Raw genomic sequence first — 26,076 nt, forward strand, 5'->3', positions numbered from 1 at the left:
CAAATACTATCCCTTAAAAACTGACATTTAAACTAAAATGACTATTTGGTGGAGGTATCCTCACTTTACAAAGAAATTGGGCCCTAGAAGAATTAACAATAGCCTAATCAATGCCCAGTTTGTGTCCTTTTCCATTAGAGCAGTGCTTCTGCCTGATCCATTTTACTAAGCAGAACCTGCCAGCCCACCTCAGGATCGACAAGTGATAATACATTTTGCTGTAGTTTTGGGTCCCAACTTAAGGATGAAAGCCAGAAACAAGAGTATGTACTTGGTTCATACATTTACAAAAGAAATTTTAATATTTCTCCTATGCCTTTATTTTGTGTTGAGATGAGAAGATCTCTTAACAGATAAATAGCTTTTGCAGATAACAAGAATGTTCCACATGCAACTTTATGCCAGTGTCAAGGTTTCTGGAAAGCAGACAGGGTCTGTCAACTGAGAGTGGGTATGAGTGGGTAGGGATATGCACTAGTAGACAAACACAACTGGCCATTTATCATGGTAGACTCAAAAGGCAGAGGCCCAGAAAAGATAACTAGGGGCAAGTTTTACCACATTCAGAAGGACCACATACTTTCATTAGAGAGAAAAACTGAAATTTTCTTTTCTATCAATGGAGGGATTTAGCTATTTCTGACTTCTACATAATTTATTTTCTGGTTACAGGTGTAATGCACATTCAAATTGTTTCGTTAATATTACCATATATGCATCACCTAACTGTCTAAAGTGAGTACTCAATACACATCAATTTTAAAATCATACAGGAAGTGAACATGTTTGTCCTATTAACTGCTACACTGCCAGCACTAGTATGTGCCTGCAGAGAACTGCTACATAAAAAATTCAGGGGAGGGGGGCCTTGGTGGCTCAGTCAGTTAAGTGTCTGACTCTTGATTTCAGCTCAGGTCATGAACTCACAGTTGTTGGGCTGGGCTCCACACTCAGCATGGCGCCTGCTTGGGGTTCTCTCTCCCCCTCTCTCTTTGCCCTCTCCACTTGTGTGAGCATATGCACGTGCTCTCTCAAAATAAACATTAAACAAAAATTCAGGGTAAAGTTAGAATACAAATAAAAACTGGACTAAAAGGCACTCATCATCCCTCCCTTCATTTTTGTAGCCAAGATGAAATTACGGGGTACCTGTTTATCCTAAATACAGTGGTTAGGACAGCCTAGGGACCACTGGCAATTAACTACTGGGATGAGTGAGCTAGGACTCCCGGATTCCACATGGGGCTCTGCCATGAAATCCATGTGACAGGGTCTTGGGTTGTCCCCTCTTCCAGGCCTGTCTCTCTCTGTATCTATAAAGTAAGGAGGTGATACTCTCACTCCTTTTGGTTCATCTACTTGTTGATACAAGAATGGTTGAAATTCACATTGCAGTTGAGTTATGAAAACATGTGCTTCTTTTCACCAGAAGCCTTATCTTTATCATTATGTGAAAAGACCACACTGGGCTGGTGCTCGTTAGCCTGAGAATGACACAAAGCCATGTCTCAAAGGTTATTTAAGAGCAAAGCTTTACAAGTTACCCACTGATGTCATGCATCACTCTAGGGAACAACGTGTAACAGCATAAAGATAATGGTAATGTCTACAGTATTTTAAAGATATTACAAAAAAAAAAAAAAAAAGACAAGTGATTTCTCCCTTTCCTTTCTCTTAAATTCCACTAGCTCATTTTCTACGCAAATATATCTTAGCCTTATAATTTTAAGGTGGCACTACACATTTATGTATCAAAATAGCTTTCTTTTCTTTTCTTTTTTTTTTTTTTAAGTAATCTCTACACCCAATGTGGGGCCTAAACTCATAACCCTGAGATCATGAGTGGCACACTTTACCAACTAAGCCAGCCAGGCACTTCTAAAATAGCTTTCCACTTTTGTTGCCTAGTAGCTGCCAAAAGGTATTTTCCAACTAAACGTGAAGGCTGAAGAGAACTGGAATTTACTGAAGAAGTGCCCACAAGAGGCTGAGCTCTGATGTTCATTCAATCTTTAATGCTAAGAGTAACCCTTAAAGTTATAGAGTAGGCACTGTCTTCACCTTTTACAAAGAAACAAGTCCACCTATAAAGAGTTTTATCAAAGATTATCCGTTTTGTAAGCAACTGCCCCAATACTCAAATCCAGGCTAGCCGGCCTGGCCACCTCAAAGCCAGGCTACTGGAAAATGACTAATGGGACCCCCCAACTCTGCACCAGGCACCTCTCACACTGTTAACTCTGGCTTTTCAGTTTAGTATGGGAGCTACCTGACCTTATCTCATAGTTGACTGAGTCTGGGAGAAGCCAAGTCACAAACAATTGATGTAGGAAGTCTAACAGTATGGTGAAAAAGGTGGGCTCTGAAGTACAAAAGAAGTTGCTCAATTCCCAATTTCACTACTTACTTTGTTAGTGTCCACAGACAAATCACTCAAGCCTTCTGTGCCTCCATTTGCTCATCCACAAGATGGGGAAAGAAGTACCTACCTCATAGGGTTGTTAGAAGTAGGATTACACAGACAAAACACTTACCACTGGGTCTAGTGCTCAATGAATGAAACTCCTCCACTATTTTTACCACATTTCTTATCTCTGGGGAACCCTTTTATGTACACAGTACTCTTACAGGGGAATGTGAGACTTTTCTGTTTAGCACCACAGGCAGAACAAGCTGAGGATATAGTATCCACACCTAATAAATTCAAACTTAGCAGCTTCAAAATCAGGCTGCAATGTTAGAAACTTGCTACTTCCTTGCAATGGGTACAGTTGTTCCTAAGTGCACATTCAGGCCAATTACAAGCACATCTCATTTTAGAACAGTGAGCTCCCCTCTCAAAGTTTTTGCTGACCTTCCTTCACAGAGGCTGTCCGTCGCCTTGTTCTTTTTCTCCCCTTGTGATCTTCTTCCAGTATCTTATCATCAAAGCCAGTCAGCTCAATGGTTTCAGACTGACTTGTGGGTCCAGCTGAGAACCATTCTGGTTCTTCTTCTGTGTAGGAATCATTTCTTCTTCGCTCACCAAAGACACGCTTACTATCCCCAAACTCCCTCTGGAAAAGTACACAATCAAGATAAAAAATAAGGTTCTAGTTAAGGCATTTCTACCTCAGTCAAGGTCTTGATGAATTAGGTAATGCTCAATAATGTAATGAAGATACTATGCTGCAGACTTGAAGCACCCCCACCCCCACCGCACCCCACCTCCAGCACTCTTTCTGCTCCTCTCTATCTGGCTTAAGAATGGGCTCTGTTCATCCAGCATCTCAAAATAACCTGGTATAAACAAAGTGCATATCAAGTCCCTAAGCACATGAGGGGCCAGAGGATCTAGAAGACAAACCCTAAATCGCTTGTCCTTATAGTCCCTCTCTCGATCTCGGTCTCTCAAGTCCCGCAGGTCCTTATCACTGAGTCGGTGATCCTTCTCAAAGGTCCGAGCAGAGATTATTCTTCCACTGCCAATCCTTCGTCCGCCAAGCAGGCGAAGCCCATCACTGTCTTTTTCCAATGGACTTCCTGAGTGCCGGGAACTAACAGCGGCTGTCACATGGCAGCCCCCTCCAAAGCTTCGTCTCTGTGGGCTGAGAACAACATCTAAGTCATCTTCTTTCACACGCTCTCGTGGATCTGGAAAGGTGGCAGAAAGGGAAAGTTAAGCAAACCAGTAGGGTATTTTTATTTTCTCACTGGTATGTCCATGACTAGTGGTGGTGAGAGTATTGGAAAAGAATTACCACTGAAATAGTTACAGAGTAATATGTACATTACATATTTAAATAAGACTGAGTCTTTTGCTTTTTCTCTTTGGAGCAATAAATGTACTTCATAATGATTTTCCAGGATTACTCTCCACAATCCCTAAGACCTTATGTATTAGAAAATATCTTGTCAATTAAAAAACTATACTAGGTGTCAGTATTTGAAAGAATAACTGAAAAGTTGAAGTGTTTCAAAAACAGGTTAAAGTGGTTCTTCAACAAATGGTATTTAATAGGTGTATACCCATACGAAGAACTTGAACTGATACCTGGTACCACATACAAAACACAAAATAGATCATAGATCTAAACTATCTAATGATAGAAAACTTCTAGAAGAAAATATAAGAGAAAATCTTTGTGACATTGGGTTAAGCAGAGTTTTCTCAGGCACAACACCAAGAGCACAACCCACTAAAAAGAAGAAAAAGCAGGGCGCCTGGGTGGCTCAGTCAGTTGGGCATCTGACTTCGGCTCAGGTCAAAATCTTACGGCTTGTGACTTTGAGCCCCACATTGGGCTCTGTGCTAACAGCTTGGAGCCTGGAGCCTGGAGCCTGCTTCGGATTCTGTATCTCTCTTTCTCTGTCCTTCCCACTTGTGCTCGGTCTCTGTCTCTCTCAAACATTTAAAAAAAAAAAAAAAAAAAAAGATAAACTGGGATTGATCAAAGTTTAAAACTTCTGCTCTTTGCAAGGTACTATTCTGAGAATGCAAAAACAAGCCACAGACTGGGAGAAAATATGTAGAAGTGTACATGTGATAAATGACAGACCTATATCCAGTATGTATAAAAACTCTTCAAATTTAAAACACAATCGGATTTAAAAATGGATAAGTGCTTTGACCAAACATTAAAGAGGGTATCTGGATGGCAAATAAACATATGAAAAGATACTCAACATCATTACTCATTAGGGAAATGCAAATTCAACCATAACGTGATACCACTACACATCTATTAGATTGGCTAAAGTCGCAAAGACTCATCATTCTAAGTGGTGACAAGAATGTGGAACAAACAGAACTCTCATACACTGCTGCCAGAAACGTAAGGTGGTATAGCCATGTTGGAAAACAGCTTGGCAGTTTCTCAAACATTAAACATACATTAACTATAGGACCCAGTCATTTTACTCTTAGGTATTTACCCAAGAAAAAAGTGTATGCCTATACAGAGAATTGTATATGAATGTTCATAGTTTTGGTTAATTGTCAAAAACTGGAAACAACTCAAATGTTCACCAACAGATATATGGATAAACTGTGAATTCATACAATGGAATACAACTAGTCAATAAAAAGGAACTATACACCCAACATCACGACTGAATCTTAAAATAACTATTCTGAGTGAAAGAAGCTACCCAAAGAGTGTATACCGTAGAATTCTATTTATAATGAATTCTAGGAAATGTAAACTAATCTGTAGTGATAGAAAGCAAATCAGTGCTTGGCTGGAGGGGTGGGAAGTAGGAGTTGGGACTCACAGAGATACTAGAGAACTTTTGGGCATGATGGAAATGCTTATTCCTTTGATTGTGGTAACGGTTTCACAGGTGTATACACTGTCAAAACATCAAATTGTACACTTTATGTGCAGTCTATTGTAGGTCAATTATATCTCAATAAAGGTGTAAGAAAATCAAACATGTCACCACACTAAAATTCTTCCTAGAAAAACCAGAAAACTGTAGTCCAAGTAAGGAAAAGCTCCTTTAATATTCTCACCAGAAATAATACCTAAAATGGTATGTACTTCTCCAGAATTTCCGTGTAGTGTCTCCATGTTTTCCAAAAACCAGACACAGTATGGACAAGCTTCCAATTTACAGTTTAATACTCCTACATATGGATGTACCAAAGTTTACACAAACCGTTTCTACCACTGGCCATTTAAGTTGTCTAGTTTTCATCACTTAATAAAATCTCCATGCACATCTTTGATGATTCTAAAATTCTGTTTGATTCTCCTAAAATTACTGCACTAAGCATACTGTACAATTGTGCAGAAGGATCAAATATCTCAAGGTACAGTCACCCCTATCTTCTTTGCCAGTTCCAAATTTGTTTTATGATGGTATTTCCACTTATCACAAAAGAAGCTCCCTCTGCAACAAGTTCCTTGACTAGTTTCTATACTGCCAGCCTCCATTTCACTCTTCAGTATCTTTTCTGGTTTAAATCAGTAAAGGTACGGAAAATCTAACTTCAGTCCAGTCTCAAACCATATCCAAACCCTGTATTAAAATTGTAATCTACTATTAAGAACTGCCAGACTGTTTAATAACTGAGGACTAGGTCTCATATATAAGACTAAGCAGAACCAGATTTCCAGCACAGCATTATGCTCACTACCATGCTCGCTACCCTTACTCAGTTACCCTATCGATGAAAAACATCAGTACTTTTAATTCCAAAAGCACATAGTCTAATACGGTCTACTTGTCACTGCTATATAGGAAGGCCAAGATTTTTCTCTGCTAATCAGGAAAAACCCAACTGATAAATCAGTTTCCTGATCATGACATTTTCCCTGAATAAAACTCTCCACTAAGAATGAAACTAGCAGCAAAGAACACTGTCTCCAAAATTGTTGCCCCACTTCTACATGCTCACCTACTATCCTGCGCACAAGGGAAGGCCGGTCTGAATCCAACTCTTTCTTCAGACTTTCCACTGGTGAGTTCCTCCCTGAAGCTGGATAGAGAGAGGCATGCCACTTTTCAGGGTCCCAGACGCCATCACTATAATAAGTCAAAGGGTACCAACAGTTAGCACTTACACCCATAGATTACATGTGTGGTCTGATTTCTAAACTTCTTCAGGCAGTAAGTCATGGAAACCCCTTTCCAATTTAAAACTTCATGGATACCATTAGAATGGTTAGCTCCTTCAAGATGGAAACAAAAACAGCTACAGACAGTCCCTGTGGTTCAACTAAAGATGGTTCCATTTTTCAATGGTACACATTCAGTAGAAACTGTGCTTTGAATTTTGAAGTTTGATCTTTTCCCAGGCTAGCAACATGTGATCCAATAACCTCTTGTGATGCTGTGTATCAGCAGTAAGCCACAACTCCTAGTCAGCCAACGTGAATACAAGAGTAAACCACACCATTCTGTACCCAACCATTCTGTTTTTTACTTTCAGTATTCATATATATATATTTTTAATTTTTTTTAATGTTTTTATTTTTGAGAGAGAGAGACAGAGTGCAAGCAGGAGAGGGACAGAGAGAGGGAGACACAGAATCTGAAGCAGGCTCCAGGCTTTGAGCTGTTGGCACAGAGCCTGATGCGGGGCTCGAACTCACAAGCTATGAGATGATGACCTGAGCTGAAGTCAGACATTTAACTGACTGAGCCATCCAGGAGCCCCTCAGTACAGTATTCAATAAATTATATGAGATATTTAACACTGCATTATAAAATAGGCTTTGTGTTCGATGACTGCCCAACTGTAGGCTAGTGTAAGTGTTCTGAGCACTTTTAAGGCAGACTAGAGTAAGCTATGATGTTTAGTAGGTGAGGTATATTAAATGCATTTTCGACTAATAATATTTTCAACTTATGATGGGTTTATTTATTTAAAAAAAAAAATCTTTTTAAATGTTTTTTTTATTTTTGAGACAGAGAGAGACAGAGCATGAGCAGGGAGGGGCACAGAGAGAGGGAGACACAGAATCTGAAGCAGGCTCCAGGCTCTGAGCTGTCAGCACAGAGCCTGACACGGGGCTTGAACTCATGGACTGTGAGATCATGACCTGAGCCGAAGTCGGATGCTTAACCAACTGAGCCACCCAGGCACCCCTTATGAGGGTTTATTGGGACATATACCATTGTTAAGTTGAGGAAGATCTGTATTAATTAATATTTTGCTGTTTTTCATGCAACACCAATAGTCACTTGAAAATCAGTGATGTGTGTATAAATGAAACATCAGATCACAAACCTTGGGGTGCATATGGATTACAGTAGCTATGCCTGTCCTATACAAAAAACATGCTCCATAATATGGATTAGTTTATTGAAGAAAAACACAAGGGAAGAAAAAACCCAGTTTACTTAGTGTAAGGGAGGGAGAAAAACATCTCTCTAGAAGTAGTGCCTAGAATGCTTGGTGTGTACTTTCCATAATTTCTACACATAGTCTTAGTTTTTCCCCAAAGGTTTAAAAAAAAATTTTTTTTTAACATTTATTCATTTTTGTGTTTTTTTTTTTAATTTTTTTTTAACGTTTATTTATTTTTGAGACAGAGAGAGACAGAGCATGAACAGGGGAGGGGCAGAGAGAGAGAGACACACAGAATCTGAAACAGGCTCCAGGCTCTGAGCTGTCAGCACAGAGCCTGACGCGGGGCTCGAACTCACGGACCGCGAGATCGTGACCTGAGCCGAAGTCTGCTGCTTAACCGACTGAGCCACCCAGGCGCCCCAACATTTATTCATTTTTGAAAAGCATAGAGAGACAGAGCGCGAATGGGGGAGGGGCAGAGAGAGAGGGAGACACAGAAACAGAAGCAGGCTCCAGGCTCTGAGTTGTCAGCACAGAGCCCAACGTGGGTCTCGAACTCACGGACCACGAGATCATGACCTGAGCCAAAGTCGGACGCTTAACCGACTGAGCCACCCGGGTGCCCCTCCCCAAAGGCTCTTAATAATGTAAAGTGTGTGCTTTGGGTTCTATTATGTTACTCCCTAATGATAAGGTGGCAGTTGGTACAGTGTGCAAAGCAGAAACGTTACAGCCCAACGATTTGGGATCAAATTCTAGTTTTGCCATTACCACCATGGACCTCCAGGACAAGTTAATAAGCTATGCCCTTCACTATTCTTTTGAAAGGACTTCCCAAACCCCAGACTAGACCAGGCTGTGCTATACACTAGCAGGGTACTCTGCACTTGTCCTTCACAGTCTATAATGGTGGTAATGATAAACTCTTGAGTATTTGACTGTATCCTTCCACGGACCAATGTTCCATTAAGGCAATTTCTGATAGTACCTGACATAGTATTTGCCACCTAACAGGTTCCAACTGAACATCTCTTGAATAAGTGAGTCAACCTCTCAATCTCTAACACCTCACAATAAAGGAAATATCACCTGTCTTCTGGTATGTTGTGAGGATTATTTGGAGTTTAAGAATCAAACAAATTTTAATTCTGAGAAGAGAAATAACAGGATGACAAGCTCTTTCCTCTTTCTCTCTTATTTTCATTACTATTACTAGCACATCTTTACTTAGAATAAAAGTGAGTAGGGGCGCCAGGGTGGCTCAGTCAGTTAAGCGTCTGACTTTGGCTCAGGTCATGATCTCACGGTTTGTGGATTTGAGCCCTGTGCTGACAGCTCAGAGCCTAGCTTCAGATTCCGTATCTCCCTCTCTCTTTGCCCCTCCCATTTGTGCTCTCTCATTTTCTCTCAAAAATAAATATTAAAAAAAATATATTTAAAAAATTTAGAATAAAAGTATGTGTACCATAATTTTATTTTAAGCCAAGAAGAAATAGATCTAAGAAAATTCAACTTGAGGCATAAAAAAGATTGACAGCTTTAATGAAGGAAAAAACCCAAACAGCTTATCTGAGACTTATCAAAAAATCCTAACCAACTGGAACCGCCTTTATTCAAGTATCATCTTCATCAGCAGAAAATGGTGAGGAGTCCAGACTTAGCAACCTTCTGAGGAGTAGATATACAAATAAAAACAGTATGCCCTATTCAACAAAGAAACTAAACATAATATACTTTATATGTTAAAAATGTGGGCCATATGAACCATTTACCTTGATATTTAAGAAGTGACCTTATAGTCTTAAGATGACCATAACAAATGCAATGTAGGGTGATTGTAAACATTTTCAGACCGTAATTTGGCTCTAATCTTCTCAAACCAAAGTGTTCTGCTTATGAAGCAGCCCAAGATGCAAAAGGGCTCGTCTGAATGGCTGAATGGTTTTTTCGTTTGGGAACAGGAAGGATGGGGCAATGCTACATGGCTCAGAGTCCTCCTGATCAGCTTTCTCTGGGCAGGCCCTTGAAGCACCCCCAAAGTACAGTGTGAAAACCACCACTGACAGAAGACCCTGGAGAGGACTCATGTGTTTAACTCTTAAAATTGCTTTCTCACTATGTGTCTCTGACCAAGTCATTTTCTAACTTTAGTTTCATTATCAGTTTGTTGAAAGGGAATTGGGTTAGTTGTCCTTAGAGTCCTGTAAAGCTCAAAAAATTTTTTTAATGTTTATTTAGAGAGCACGCGTATGAGAGAGTGCACGCACAGAAGCAGTAAGGGGAAAAGAGACAGGGAGACCGAGAATCCCAAGCAGGCTCTGTGCTGTCAGCACACAGCCCAATACAGGGCTCGATCCTACAACTGTGAGATCATGATCTGAGCTGAAATCAACAGTTAGACAACTGACTGAGCCACCCAGGCATCCCCTCAAATTTTTGAATAGTTTAAAGCTAATTAATAATGAAACCAATGAGGACAATGCAGGAAGCTATTTAGTTGATAACTTATCTATGATATATTTGTGTAGAAGCCCTAAATCATTATCCCTGAAGTCTCCCCCACTCATCATTCTACCAAAAAACTCCAAAACAATTCTTAAATTACCATGTTTGGTAAACAAGATGTTGACTAGGAGGAGCACTCCGCTCCCCCTTCACCCATACCTGTCATATTTTTCAGAGAGGCATGATGGCCTCTGTTTGGAATGAGGGCGTTCTTTTATATCCAAGAGCTCCTCCTGGAAAGAGAAACCAAATGGTGATTTTGAGTAATATTTCTCATGCCACATATTTTCAACTTATATTTGTTCTCAGTAATGACTGGAGTGCCTATCTTAAGCATGTCACACAGTTCTTATTTTTTTATGCCTTGACTTATTCCAGAAAGGACTGGAGTTAGCTCAAGATTCTTACAAGAAGATGCTCAAGCAGAATTGGCAAATAATAGTGATTAGCTTTTTTCTAAAACAATTCTCTCACAAATTGCCATCCAATGACATAGTTATAGTCGACCACACTGAATGCTCATCAAGGTACGGAAGCTTCAGGCTTAAATAAAATTTCCAGTTGATTTTTCTACTCTTAAATGTATTAGAGGCCAACTTACAAGTAGATAGTTTTAACATAAATTTGCAGAGGAAAAAAAGCACAAAGCACACATCCATTTACCATTTATCTGATCTGCCTGTTAACATTTTACTTTAGCATTTGGGTTCCCCACACCTTTTTTTGTTTTTGTTTTAAACCATATAAGGGTTACTCCTCAGTACTTCAGTGCTTATTTCCTAAGAATGAGGATACTCTTTCATAGTCTCTTATCTGGTTCCACGAGAAAATTAAGCCTTATAAAAAATAATTTGAGTGACTAGTTTTACCATTCTCCCAAGGATTATGCTTGGCCTGTATCACTGCAGATGCCTAAGAGAGAGGCAAATCCATTACAAACAACACATGCCTGAGGGCCTAAGGGCTTACTTGTGAAGAACCTAGTTAAAAAGGGCTGTCAGTTTTATACAATTATAAATGATACTTTTATCTAACCTACCCCTCCAGATTCCAATTTGTCAATTGACCCAACAAGGTCCTTTATATTGTTTTACCCTCCAACACAGGACCCAGTCTAGAATCAGATACTGGTTGTCCTATTTCTTTGGAACATTTCTACAACTGGAACATCTCTACAACTTTTGTCTTCGATGACACTGACTTTTCTACAGAGTGCAGCCTTTTTTTTTTTTTTTTCCTAAGAGAACATTATTCATTTTGGATTTATCTACTGTTTCCTCATGATTAGATTGAGGTTAAGTATCCAAGGAAGAGAATACTAACCCCAGAGATGTTGTGTCCATCTCAGAGCATCACCTCTGGACACCTGTGATGTCCATCTGCTGCTTAGTAGTGGCAGTATGTGGTCTGTAGGGAGACTGCAAATATCCTGGTCTTCATCAAAATTTCCCCCTAAATTTAGCATCTATTGATGAATCTTGCCCAAATTGATCTTGATTTCCCAACTCTAGGCCTCTCTCCATATTGACCAGTCAGCACTTGGCATTTCACTGGTAGGGCAAACACTAATCCTCCCTTTTCCCCTCCCTGTGTGTTTACCTATTACTGGCATGGGCTCACAGATACCTAATTTTTCCAATGGTCTATAATTCATTAATGCCCTTAATTGTTTAGGGGCTCAAATTAGGAGCCTCTTCAAGCTGGTTCCTGGGTCCTCTGTACATTCCCCATCATTTTCTAAAAAGCCCTTCCTTACTTTCTGTCTTATCTTGTACCATCCTAGCCCTAGTGTCAGCCATTTTCTTTGAGAAATCTGAGTTCCTTTAAGTGAAGCATGGTATCAGAAACGAAGGTCTGGGAACTAAATATTCCCATTTGCTTCTCGGTTCTCTCAGAACTAGGAAACATGTGCAATTACACATGCACATATATACCTATGTGTTAATGCACACACATCTGCTCATACACCTGCATATACACAAAAACCCACGGCCTTATTTACATTTCAGTACTTTTACGATAAAGTAAAAAAGGCAATTCCCAACCTTTCACTACCAGTAAAACGCTACAACTGCCTTGCAAAAAGTATATACATACCACTGTGCCGGGGCCTCTGCAAGCCTCACAATAGAATGCTTGCTGCTGCTCTGATCACTGCTTCCCATATCTTGGGGTAAATATGGAGGAAGAGATTTACTCTTTCAGCCTATAGGAATCACTGCACGTAAGCATGCCATGAGTTCACTCAGTGTCTTCAGACACTTGAAGCATCTAAATATTTTCTCCATGATCGCAAAATGCCCTATGCCCAGGTGACATTTTAATTTTTAAAACCAGATTATCAATCATGCATTTGCATTGTTTTAGGATTTATGAATTATAAACAAATAATTTAGGAAGAAATATCTAGAAAAATGAAGAAGTCTGAGATAAACAAAATTCCAAATATAAGAAAGTATCTAGAGAAGGCCCCAAATTCTGAAAAAATTGTCAAAGCAACGACCTACAACCTAGAAATCATCAGTAATGACTCAAGTCCAGTGAAATCTACAGGGCAAGTGCGGTGTCAGTGGCGCAGGGTGACACAAATTTGGCAGTGGGTGGAGGAAGGGTGGATGGACCAATAGCAGTTACAATGAAGTAAATATTACAAGAAAGAAATTCTGAGGACAGGAATGCTTAAAACATTTTCCAGCAGAAACAGGAAAGATCTTACAATACAGGAAATACTTATACATATACTACAGGAGAAAATATTGCAAAGCAATTTTCTGTTATTAGAAGCAACCCAAAGATTATTTCATATTCCCTTACTCCACCACCCTCAAATACAAATATTGAACTGAACCCTAGTATACTATTAAACTAAGGGCAATATATTTTATACTTAAATATGTATGCTTTCATATACTCAAATTTCTAAACAATAAGGCTTTGTTTGAAACTTTTAATCCCCAAAGGTAACAGGGAGCCCAAGTGATAGGCGTTTTCTATTACTACTACAGCTATCTGTTGAAACTCATGATTTTACTGATTTATTTAGGAGTCAACTGGAAAAGATTTAACATTTTTAACATAGCCACAAAACATGCTGGAGGACCAAATGTTCTATTTGTGGGGAATAAAAAAAAATATTTTCACAAAGGTAACAAACAGTCTTACAAAAGGGAAATGGGGAGACTAAGGAGAGAGGATGACAAATTGAATGTGGAATCCCAGATGGGATCCTGGAACAGAAAAAGGACATTAGATAAAATAAAGGACAGGTAAGTAAAGCATGGACTCTAGTTAATAACATGTATCAGCATTGTTAATTGTAACAAATAGACCATACTAACATATTAACAGGGAAAACTCTACTATATTCCCAGTTTTTCCATAAATCTCAAACTGTTCTAAAAGATAAAGTTTACTTACTTCTACCTCATATCATATACAAAAATGAACTCAAAATATATCAAAGACATAGATATAAGAGCTATAATTATAAAACTCTTTGAAGAAAATGCAGGTGTAAAAAGTTCATGACCTTGGATTAAGCAATGTTCCTCTAGCTAGGACACTGAAAAAGGGTAAGCAACCAAAGGAAAAAACATGTAAATTGGATTTTAAGTTTAGGAACTTTTGCGCTTCAGGTGACTATCAAGAAAGTAAAAAGGCAATGCACAGAACAGGAAAAAATATTTACAAATCATGGATCTGATAAGGGTCTAGGGTCCAGAATACAGAGAGAACATGTAAAATTTAACAACAAAGGGGCACCTGGGTGGTTCAGTCAGTTGAGCTTTTGACTCCAGCTCAGGTGATGATCTCGTAGTTGTGGGATTGAGCCCTGTGTTGGGCTCCACACTGGGCATGAAACCTGCTTGGAATTCTCTGTCTCCCTCTCTGTCCCTTCCCAGCCCATGCTCTCTTTAAATAAAACAGATAAAAGATTTCAATAGATTTTTCTCCAAAGAAGATACATAAATGACCAACAAGCACATGAAAGATGTTCAAAATCATTTGTCATTAAGGAAATGCAAGTCAAAACCATAGTGAGATACCACTTCACGTGTACTAAGTTGGCTATTAAAAAAGAAAAATGGGAAAACAACAAGATTGACAAGGATGTGGAGAAATTACAGCTGCCAGTGCAGCTGCTCTGGCAAACAGTGGCAGTTTCTCCAAAAGTTACAGTTACTATATGACCCAGCAATTACAGTCCTAAGTATATACCAAAAGGAACTGAAAAAATTATGTCCACACAAAAACTTGTACACAAATGCTCACAGCAGCATTATTTACAATAGCAAAAAAAATAGAAAGCCGTATGCCCATCAACTGATGAATGGATAAACAAAATGTGGTAAATCCATACAATGGAATATTATTTGGCAATAAAAAGGAATGAAGTACTGATACATGCTGTAACACAAACCTTGGAAACATTACGTTAACTGAAAGAATCCAGACAAAAAAGGCCACATGTGGTAGGATTCTGTTTATATGCAATGTTTAGAATAGGTAAATCCATGGTCAGAAAGTAGATTAAGGCTTGCCAGGGTCTGGGGAAAAGGGATAATGAGAGTGACTACTAATGGGGGTACAGAGTTTCTGTTTGGGGTCATGAAAATATTTTGGAATCAGATAATAGTGATGGTTGTACAACTCTGAATTTACTGAAGACCACTGAATGGTACACCTTTAAAGGGGTGAATTTTATGTGAATTATGTCTCAAAAAAATATTTTATTTTGAGAGAGAGGAGGAAGTGGGGAGGGGCAGAGAGAGAGAGATTCCCAAGCAGGTTCCAAACCCTCAGTGCAGAGCCTGATGCAGGGCTTGAACTCCTGAGCCGTGAGATCATAACCTGAGCAGAAATCAAGGTTGGATGCTTAACTGAGTCACCCAGGCACCACTGAATAAAAAATATTTTTCAGTAAATTAAACTAAGGTGTTCAGTTACCCAGAGATTAATATTTTATTTAATTTCTTTCTTACAGACTTACTGCTCTAACCACAGACTGATAAATGCCAACTATCCTCAGATGAGAGTTGCTTAGGTTGGTAAAAATGTTTTAATTTTCCTTCCCAAGTTATTCCAGTTTTCTTTGTTGACTTTATATGCTTAACGTATACTAGGTGTTAATAAATATTCCAGGGACTGATTATACAACTTGACAGACCTATAAGAGCACAGGGTAGAGCAGTGAGCCAGTTGTATACACTGGCATTAACCATGCCAGCAGCACAAATGGTGCTGCTGACCAAGTCCAATGGCTAAAACATCGCCCACCTGTCTATAGAGGATGAAGAGCCATTTTGTTTAACAGGCTGATAACTGGGAAAACAAAACAGTTCTTGGATTGTAAAAGCTGCTGGGAATAACTTTAAACATCTAGATAAAGTTCTACTTACTGTTCTTGAAAGCAGGGCTTCTTAAACCAATTTCATGGCCTCAAGGAAACCATATGCAAAACTGCATTTGTGCAATTTCTGCAGTGAGTACTCACACCTTCAAAACATTTCCGATGGGCCCCAAAGAAGTTAAAGAAGTGGTACTTTAAATGGTTGTTTCTGAAAATGTGGCCCAAAGTGCACTTGGACATTTAGGGACAATGAGAGCTCCTCCTCGTGGGGTTTAGAGAGTTAGATCTGTTATACCTTCCACCAACATCTTAAGTGGCATCAGATGGTATCCCAGACTAAGAAGCTTCCCCATTAAGGTGGGGAGGGGAGAAACCATGAGCTAACTCAATACAAAAATTGCTTTTTTCATAGCTGTACACAGAACATTTCCTGCGTACCAGGCTTAGTATCTAGAATATGCAGATGACCCTTGGCCCTGACCCCATGGCTCTCCAGTTTCTCAAGAGAAGTGTTCTTGAACTTGCCATTTCATCAAGAGCCCTTTAAGAGCAATATTCCAGAAAAGGCAAACTCTTTGGGATATTTTCAAAGAAAACCTTCAACTTTGGCTAAAGGCAAAATACGTGGAAAGTGTTCTCTGAGCTGGGAATGCTCCTTCCCTAAGAATATTTCAGGGGGTAATGGGAGATTACCCTTTTGCAGACTCCTACGAACCCACAGGAATTTACTAATTATAAACAAATTCAGGGGGCGCCTGGGTGGCTCAGTCAGTTAAGCGTCCGACTTCGGCTCAGGTCATGATCTCGCGGTCCATGAGTTCGAGATCCGCGTCAGGCTCTGTGCTGATGGCTCAGAGCCTAGAGCCTGGAGCCTGTTTCAGATTCTGTGTCTCCCTCTCTCTGACCCGCCCTCGTTCATGCTCTGTCTCTCTCTGTCTCAAAAATAAATAAACGTTAAAAAAAATTTTTTTTTATAAACAAATTCACTACAATTACCATCTGGACAAGAGAACAGTTAATATGTGAGACCTTACTTTTTGCACAGGTTTTAAAACCTGACTAGGCAAGAATAAGCTGCTAACTGCCCAACAGCCATTTTCTTAGTTTTAGCAGCTAAACTAACATTTTCCTTAAAGAAAATGTCAAGCTTCCCAAAACAATTTGAGGAGTACTAATATGGGCACCCATTTTTAGTGATCAATATTAAAGTAAAAAGCAAATGAATGTGAATATAAGCCCAAAACAACAGTGGTTAAAATCCACATCCAGTTTCTTGTTGCAGAAATCTCATGCAGAAGCAGCTGCAGGTTCTGATGACATTCTTATGCTCTAGAAGAATTTCACATGAGTCACTGACATAAGATGAAAGGGGAAATATTTACCTTTGTGAGTTGAATTCAATTCACAAGAGCAAAAAGCTCAACTTTTAAAATATTAATAGATGTTTTATAAAAAACCCAAAGTTTTATTTCATTGTTAATGGTCAAAGCACTGTAGAAGTGACTCAGTACCTTATTAGTGTGTGTGTGCCTGGCTCTTCCTAAAGAGGCTCTGCCTAAAGAAGGCAAATGTCCCCAAAACAGTGTTTATAGGTTGGGTCATCCCCCTTTGACCTTCTCTCCCAGTCCCCATCCTCAATACAACCACTAGCACTGGGACTGGTCATCGGGCTCTTAGATGGTTGCTGACTGACCAGATATTCATTCTGTTGAGTCAGATGACTTTTCTGAAAGGATTAGAAACCTGTTAAAAATAGATCACAAGGAGGTAATGGTACCCACAGATGATAGCCGGGGCAACGGTGAAGTAACAACATAGGGAACACATGGGATACATCCACCAACATTTATGAAGTTTGTTGCTGTGGGCACCATTTATAACAGTTCTTACAGGTAGGTCAGAATTCAAAGGATCCTGCAGAGCTGTTAAGCAGGACCTCAGACCTGGATTCATCCAAGCATCTAATGGTGGCTGATCTGATGCAAAGACTTTCGTCTACTGAAAGATTTCAAACTAAGAAAATGCAAATGGGGGAAAAAAAAACCCACCAAAGTCTGTTTTCTCCATTAATCTGGCCAACACAAAAAATTAATCTTGGCTTTTAAATGTGTTTATACAATGGGTAAAAACAATATAAAATGTTAAGTAGGTAAATACTAGAAGAAAACTTAAAACCATTTTTAGGGTAGTGACATTACATCTTCAATAGGGCTTTCTGGTTTCATATTAAACTGGAAATAGTTACTGTGACATTTAAAAATTAAGCATCTTGATCTGAAGTTGGTATCTAAAGAAGATATCTTTTAATACCCTCCTTATTACATCCTAAAGAGTTTTTAGCACTTACTGTGCGTCAGCCACTTTTCTAAACACTTGACATGCATTTTCTCATTTATTCCCCACAAAAATCCTATGAAGTAGATACTATTCCACCCGCATTTTACAGAGGAAAAGGATGAGAACCAGAGAAGCTAAGTACGTGACTGAAGGCCACACAAGGTAAGTAAGTGGTGATCCTAAATCAGGCAGTGGGGCTCAATGCCCCTGATCCTCTTGTCTTCACTGCTTCTCTGGGGAGGACAAGGAAGGTGCATGACACCTCCCAGCAGCTGCCACTCAGTGTTGGGTTTGTCCCTGCCCAGCGGGACTACCAGGAACCCTGAGCCAAACTGCCACATCCTTGGGTAGGCTTTCCTTAAGTCAGCCTCCCTTCATAGCATCCTTCACTGAATCAAAGGCCCAACCCACAAATCTTTATGTTAACAGTTCCAATTGTAAAATGACCGGTTTCTTATCTAGCTAGAAGTTCCCACCATGAGCAAGGAGGAAAGTATACTCATGGGGGCAAGAGCCCTGAATCCCCACTTTTCAAGATGACTTAGAATTGGAACAGGTAAGAAAGAACAACCATAAGACAGTATCTATGGTGTTGCCAGCTGACCCCCTGTAAGAACTTGTAGTTACCTAGTTTTCTGAACAGCTGAAACATTAAGATTGTATAATGATTTTTCATACCATAATTCCCCAATATAAACAAATATCTTTAACTTTTATATTAGCTTAAGTTTGTAGCTAAGTATGTCACTTAAATGCCACCTGTTAGAGGTTACTTCTCAACTCGGTTTATGAAAGGTATCTATGAAGTTATCAAATTAGATATCTAAAAATTAGATCAGGTATAGTTAAACCTGATCATCTGACTACTGATTTCAAGCTAGGACTTAAATCATAGCCCCTCTTTTCTCAGAGGCTGGACTTCAAGTCTTATAACTGATTCTCTCCAAGAAGGCTAGGAGAATTACTCAAATTAGTCCACTTCTGGTGCCTTTTTTTACCGGTTTAAATTTTTTTTTTTAATATTTATTCTTCAGAGAGAGAGACAGAACATGAGCTGGGGAGGGGCAGAGAGAGGGAGGAACACAGAATTTGAGACAGGCTCCAGGCTCAGAGCTGTCAGCGCAGCTGTCAGGGTTCGAACTCACGAGCCGCAAGATCATGACCCGAGCTGAAGTCGGACGCTCAACCAACTGAGCCACCCAGACGCCCCTTTTAAATGGTTTTAAAGCAAAGATATAAACATGGCTGTATCACGGTGCCTAAGTGCCCATCAGCCACAAATCAGGGTGGAGTGCCTCCTCTGAAGATCCCTATGGACACCAAAATGGTGCCAAGGCAATGAGCACACATGAAATTAAACTCAGTAAAATCCAATCCCTACTTTTTTTAGCTGGTAGATTGGACAGGTATGATTAACACTGGGCAGTACTAAGGTGAATGTTAGCAGTGCCCCCTGCTTTTATACCCTGTTCAACTGGCAGGTGATAAAATTTGATAAGGAATCAGTGACAAGACACAGGAGCAGAGAAGGAGCAGCACCAAATATGTATATCCTAAAATCAGTCTGTCTACTCAAAGAAAAAGACCATGGATCTGAATAGTGGAACAGTCCAAAGCATTTCTACTCTGTTTGAAGCAGAAGATGGTGTCACCAAGAGCAGGTACCACACCTCAAGAACTAGTAAACAAGGACCTCTGATGAAGGTAAGAAAAATTTGAATAGGCCTCAAGTCTTTCCATTAATAAGCATGACCACCTTATCTTGTTTTCCTAAACCAACAGTTCTCAAACTTGAATCAGTCAGAATTCCCTGAAAGACTTGTTATATGTGGACAACAAGGCCCTATCCCTAGAATCTGATTCAATACCACTGAAATGGGGCTTGAGGTTTTATATTTCTAAGAGGTTACCAGTTGGTGCTAAACACTAGTTCAGAGACCACTGTTTGAGAACCACTGTCTAAAAACACTTTTAATCCATGACTTTGAGGGGGAGATCCCACTGTGTAACCTCCAAAAGCCCTTCAACATAATTCAAGCACTTTATACATGCACATTTAAGTGTTACCAAAACATAGCTTTTGGTCTTGGGAATCTGGCCTAGCGAAACGGACCTGAGTGAGCTTATAAATTAAGGGCTCAAGATTCCCAGAATAACAGGTGCATATGATACATCCACTTATACATTCCAGTTAATCATCACTGAGGCTTAGGGGTAGGCCTGAAAGTACCTAACGTGATTCTTAACTTGACTTCCTAATACATTCATGGAAACACAATGGACACCAACAGAACCCTAGGGAGTAATTATGCATCTGACTTGCTTGACAACATCAAGATCATATATCAAGTTCTCCAAGGAAGACTAAAGACTTGCTATTCAAAGTATGGTCAGTGGACCTGCAGTAAGGGCACCACCTGGGAGGTTAAAAAGCCGAAATTTCAAGCCCACTCCTAACCTAACAGAATTCACACTTTATAAGGGTTCACAGGTAATCCCCAGACAAACCAACATTTAGGAAGCAAGATGGACAATATAGCACAGGAGACTCTGATATGTTACTTTTAAAAGCACTAGGACAGGGGCGCCTGGATGGCTCAGTCAGTTGGGCGTCCGACTTCGGCTCAGGTCACGATCTCGCGGTCCGTGGGTTCGAGCCCCACGTCAGGCTCTGGGCTGATGGCTCAGAGCCTGGAGCCTGCTTCCGATTCTGTGTCTCCCTCTCTCTCTGCCCCTCCCCCGTTCATGCTCTGTCTCTGTCTCAAAAATAAATAAAACATTAAAAAAAATTAAAAAAAAAATAAAAGCACTAGGACAAATATCTGGACTTCTCCACCTTCATGGAAAAAATTCTAGAATTTTGAACAGACTACTAACATCACCTCATAAAACAAATGAACGTTAAACTAAGAGGGGTCAAAGTTTGAGAAGCCCTCTCTCATCTAGCCAATATGTTTTTTAGTCTTGTAGTTAACATTCCACATTTACAAGTTCTCACAAACACATCACCTATAAAAATCACTGAGGACACTGGGGCGCCTGGGTGGCGCAGTCGGTTAAGCGTCCGACTTCAGCCAGGTCACGATCTCGCGGTCCGTGAGTTCGAGCCCCGCGTCAGGCTCTGGGCTGATGGCTCGGAGCCTGGAGCCTGTTTCCGATTCTGTGTCTCCCTCTCTCTCTGCCCCTCCCCCGTTCATGCTCTGTCTCTCTCTGTCCCAAAAATAAATAAAAAACGTTGGAAAAAGATTTAAAAAAAAAAAAAAAAAATCACTGAGGACAGTTTCCTTCTATTGCTTCTAAACTTTCTAGCCCATGCAGAAACATTACTATATGCTTTATTCCAATAGTTTGCTCTCAGTATGTAGGTAAGGAGTAGGATGGCTGAAGTATTATTCCAGTTGTGCAAAAACAGACCACTTACTATAGTTCTCAGAACACAGGATTGTTTCAAGCTTTCTTCAAAGGAGAAAGGCTTAGTTTGCCTCAAGGACTAGATTAAGCAGACTGTGAGAAACACATATGCATGAAACCACTACCCTAACACTGCCTAAACATGATCCTAAAAGTGCCATGAACTAAATCTCGAATGGAATGGACAGTAAGCCAATTTCCAATCAATTTTGGTAGAGAAGACCATTATATCTAAGATTCACCGTCATTAACCTAAAAAATGTTCTTAATCATTTCTTTGAGGCACATTTATCTAAGTATGACAAAATTCTAAGACTATATTATCAAAAGTGGGCAATATTGACCTTCTTTATCTTTACTGTAGACACACACAAGTTCTAGCCTAAGAGAGATCAATAATACCTTCCCTAAAAATGACTTAAGCCTAAATATGGATATACATATAAAGATGGTCTATACATGCCACCCTTTGATCATTATGAAAGTGATTCAAAAGCCTCTCTGCCTGGATTCTACAAGTAGAATACCAATTAAGAACTTTTATTCAAAAAGTGCTAGGAAAGTTGAAATCACATAAGCATATAAAATAAGCAGTTCAAATCAGTTTCTCTTCATTTAATAAGCTTTTCTGCATTTGGAATTCAACTATCAACATTTTAGATAATGAATTTAAATTGTGAAACATGGCTTCAGCACTTTCAGGTTTGAGAAAAACTACATTTGGGAAGACCAAATCTGAATGAAAAAATGAAATGCTATCAGATTTTTTTTTAATACTAAAAATGAATATTACTCTAACAGCAGTTGATACTTTATCAAGTAGTGGCACCAGTACACAAACAAGGCCTGACTTCAAAATATTAATCATTATTCTGGAAAGTCAGGGATAATAACCACATCAGAACCCTTGATTGGGTCCATACTTAGGAAATACAGATATGGGACCAACTAGAACATGACTCTTCCTGTCAACAGTCCCAAGCACATTTTTTGTACTCCAGCCAATACATTTCAGGGAACGAAAAATGAATTCACAGCTCACTGAGTCCTGTCAACCTCTTCAGAAACATTTAGGAGCCAGTAAGATACTGAGCAGTAGCTTCAACAAGTACAGAACCTTGAGTGATTTGCATGCAAAACTGGAATCCTTACTCTACAGCATATAAATCAGTAATATACCAGTTATGGTTGTTATAGAACATTTGAGCCAACATACACTGATCCACAAATTCATATGCCATCTAAGCCAATATTCCCTTCACGTGAAAACTACTCAGAAGCAAATTCTAGTTTAAACCGCGTATTCACACTTCCAGAAAAAAATTCAAAGAAATGCTTTACTAAATTTAGTAATATTTAGTCCATATAGTGAGTCAGAATGAGACTCCCACTTTTGATAATACTAATGAAATAATATCTACACAATGTTACCAACCTCCCCCACCTATAAAGAAACACTATTTCATTAGTAACAAAGCTTACTTTTGTATAGCGATGGGGGGATTTGGAGGCTGGTTGCTTCTTCAGGTCAAGAAAGGCATCTCCGTTTTCTGTTTCTCCCACACTTCTCCTATCCATGGCTCCTTAGTCTACAATTCTTTGCACCTGGAAGATAAATCAGCAAAACTGTTACAGAGAACACTATGTTTTCAGAAGACTGTTTAAAACACTGAAACTCTTTTATCTCTTAAAATGACTACCTTTTAAAAACAAAGTCTCATTCAACTATTCCACAAACCAGAACCCACTTGGAAATAGAACCACTGCTACTTAGCTCTTCTAGTTAAGTGTTCTAAACATCAAAGGGGTAAGGAAAGCATAAGTAGAAGGTGCCCAAATCAGGGTACAGCCTTCAAGCAGCTTTAAAACAAAAAGAAACCAAAATTAGTCACTGCCACCCATGAGGACCTTTCAGACAGCAGTGGGGAAGTTTTCCGAGTGGGGGCAGGTAAGAGACTAGTTGGGGCTGGGGATCCGGGAAGTCGGACTGTGGTAAAGTGCCTGTCACTTGCCAATGGACGGCGCCAGCTGCCCCTTGTTATCCAGAGGCCAGGGGCTGGGGCCCGAGCGCCCCCCACCCGGCCGGCGGCACCTGTGGCCATGTCAGGGGCGTCCATAGCAAGGAAGGGGCGAGATCCGGCTTCAGCTCCGAAACTCGGCTTTCCCGGGCCGCGACCCCAACCCCCGGCCCCTCGCGCAGGCCGCGGCCCAGCGGCCTCCTTCGGAGGAAGGGCGGGGACTGTACTCACGGAGGGGAGGCGGGCCGAAGGGAGCGGGGAGATCGAATCCCCCGGCCCGGCCGCTCCAAGCTGGAGCCGGCGCAGGCCCGCCGCCGTCCGCCCCGGCCCGGCGGCTCGGGCCCCGCCAGCCCGCCAGCCCGCTGTCCGTCGGCCGCCCCGCTGGCCTCGCGTCCCTGCCCGCCCCCCGCGCGTGCCCCGGCGCTCGCGCTCACGCACGCGACCCCGGGAGCAGCGCGCCCGCGCCCCTGCCCTTCCTGCGGCCCTTGGCGCGCGGCGCCTCGGCTCCCGCCGCCACCAGGCCCTTACTCTGTGCCTCCGCCGCTCGGCGGCCCTTCGCCTCGACCGCCGCTCCCCTCCCTACTGCCCGCGCCGGTCAGAGGGCTGCTCCGCGCGGCCTTCGCTCTCGCCCCCCCCCGCCCCCCCGCCAGCTCGGACTGTCTCTCTTCAGCCGCCGTAACCACGGCCCAGCCCTCCGCCCCTCCTCCCGGGCCCCCTCCCCCTTAATAACTCCCTCCACGCACCCGGGCCCCAGCACCGCCTTCGCCGCCGCGCGCCCGGATGTGAGGTGGCCGCGGCAGTGCCGGGCGGAAAAGAGAAACATCTCGGCGCGCTCCTGGGGCGCCGGCCCTTGCGTGCGTCCGGCGGCGGGGAAGCGGAGGCGCCGAGGAGATGGCGGCGGCGGGGAGGGGGAGGCGGCGGGGGCCGCAGAAGCCCTTACAGGTGCGCACAGGCGGTCGTCCTGGGCAGCCCTGAGGAGGACTCTGCGTTCCCACGCGCGCTTCGGAGCGGAGCAGAACGGGGCGGGCGGTGCTGGGAGGCCGAGGCCCCAGGCTGGCAGTTCTCCCTGGAAGGCGGTGGCACCAGCGAAGTGGGCTGGGGTCTGCGGCCTGGTGCGACTTGGGAGCGCGTCGACTTCGACGTTCGCACAGTTCGCAACGGCGGGGAAGCCTGGGGCTTCGGCAGTGGCAGTCTGAGGAGAACCTGGGGGCTTTTGAGCTTCCCAGTTGTGGGCCCGAATCTCAAGTTTTTCATTAGTGGGTGTAATGTTGGGCAAAGCCCGAACAACTTTTGAGTTTTCGCTCTCCTTTCTAAAACGGCCCCTCTCTATAAATTTATGAGATTGTGCGTTGTTGCATTAACAAACTTGCCGCGACTGCTTTCGATTGAGCGAAGGGCGACTGACAGATTCATTGAAAGGGTTTTTCCCCCATCATAACTCGAACCTTTCCATAGCTTGCACAGGAAGGGGAAGGGCGAGTGTCAAGCGCTTAGCACAGTGGCGAGACTGCAAATGCGAACACAGATGCAAACATAATTTCCCTACTCTGAGACAGAAGAGTAACTGCCGTGCTGGGGAGGAGCGATCAGTAAAGGTATGACGGTGATCACCTGTGAAATATCACGAGCCCCAGTCTCTGTCCCTTGCGACCGCCTGGGGTTGATGTGAAATGATGTGTGGGCGTAGATTGGGATTGGGCATTGAGTGATCACTAAATTCCCTTCCTAGGAGTCTTGCCAACCGAGAAAATTATGAAAACGTTTTTCATCTGGAACACAGAATAAAGTGTATACTATCTTTGTAGGCAAGAGGCGGAGGGAAACGTTTGCAAATTAGGCCTGAGTTCACATCCCAGCTCTACCATACACTACAGGCTGGGGAGAATTAGGCCATTTATTTATCCTTAGCCTTGGTTTTGTAGTCTGTAAAATTGGAAAGATAACCCACTCACAGGGGCTGTTGTCAAGATTAAAAAGGTTAAGGTGGTTAAAAAGCCTTATACTGGTTTTGTGTGTGTATGTGTTTTAAGCCTACTGAGAGACACATTGTAAGTAATGAAACATTGTTCGTCTTAATATTTTAGAAATCAAGCTGCTTTTGGAATCCAGGTTCTTCAGAAGACTGAGGAAATGGTCTAATCCCATTGCTATCAGGAGTAGTGAAGAAGGCCTATTCTTTCAAGCTCTTAAATCCTGGCTCTGCCACTTAGTGTGAAACCTAAGCCAGTCATTTCACCTTCCTGGACCTGTTTACTCCTCTGTCAAAAAGGGACAGCAGTACCTATTTTTCAGGCTTATAGTGGGAATTAGAGATAACATTAAAAAAATTGCTCTAGTCAAGTATGGCTGTATAATCAACCATCCCCAAACTCCAGTGGCTTAGCTCAATAATTATTTTGTACCCAAACCTTCAATTTAGGCCAGTACTACTGGGGACAGCTAGAACTAAATGGTCTCTGCTCCATTTAATAGGTGGAAAGCTTGGGGCTAGGATCATTTAGTGGCTCGCTTACTCACATATTTGGTGTTTGATGGTGGCTGTCAGCTGGGACTACTGGAGCAGTTGGATGGAAGTTTACACATGGCTTCTCTCTGTGACCTGAGCTTTTCTTACAACATAGTGCCAGGATTCCGAGGGCAGCTGGTTGCTGAATTGTCTTTTCTAATCTAGCCTT

At 41.5% G+C, this 26,076-nt stretch overlaps 1 protein-coding gene across 6 annotated transcripts in view; it reads right to left on the reverse strand.

The window, feature by feature from the left end:
* Positions 1–24,042, reverse strand: part of EIF4ENIF1 (eukaryotic translation initiation factor 4E nuclear import factor 1) — a 45,227-nt gene extending 21,185 nt beyond the window's left edge. For 4 of the 6 annotated variants that reach the window (XM_058690908.1, XM_058690907.1, XM_058690906.1 and 1 more), the window contains exons 1-6: positions 23,633–23,766; positions 22,866–22,988; positions 10,445–10,518; positions 6,383–6,510; positions 3,347–3,633; positions 2,855–3,056 (exon numbers count right to left, since the gene is read on the reverse strand). In XM_058690908.1, coding sequence (XP_058546891.1) covers positions 2,855–3,056; positions 3,347–3,633; positions 6,383–6,510; positions 10,445–10,518; positions 22,866–22,961 — 787 coding nt within the window. In that variant the 5' untranslated portion in view covers positions 22,962–22,988; positions 23,633–23,766. Of the gene's footprint in view, positions 1–2,854; positions 3,057–3,346; positions 3,634–6,382; positions 6,511–10,444; positions 10,519–22,865; positions 22,989–23,475; positions 23,495–23,632; positions 23,767–23,929 lie in introns of those variants that run through there. The other 2 variants (XM_058690904.1, XM_058690905.1) reach the window with 2 other exon arrangements.
* Between the last annotated feature and the right edge of the window lie 2,034 nt (positions 24,043–26,076).

The sequence above is a fragment of the Neofelis nebulosa genome, chromosome 11 (assembly GCF_028018385.1).
Source record: "Neofelis nebulosa isolate mNeoNeb1 chromosome 11, mNeoNeb1.pri, whole genome shotgun sequence".
NCBI classification, from domain to species: domain Eukaryota; kingdom Metazoa; phylum Chordata; class Mammalia; order Carnivora; family Felidae; genus Neofelis; species Neofelis nebulosa.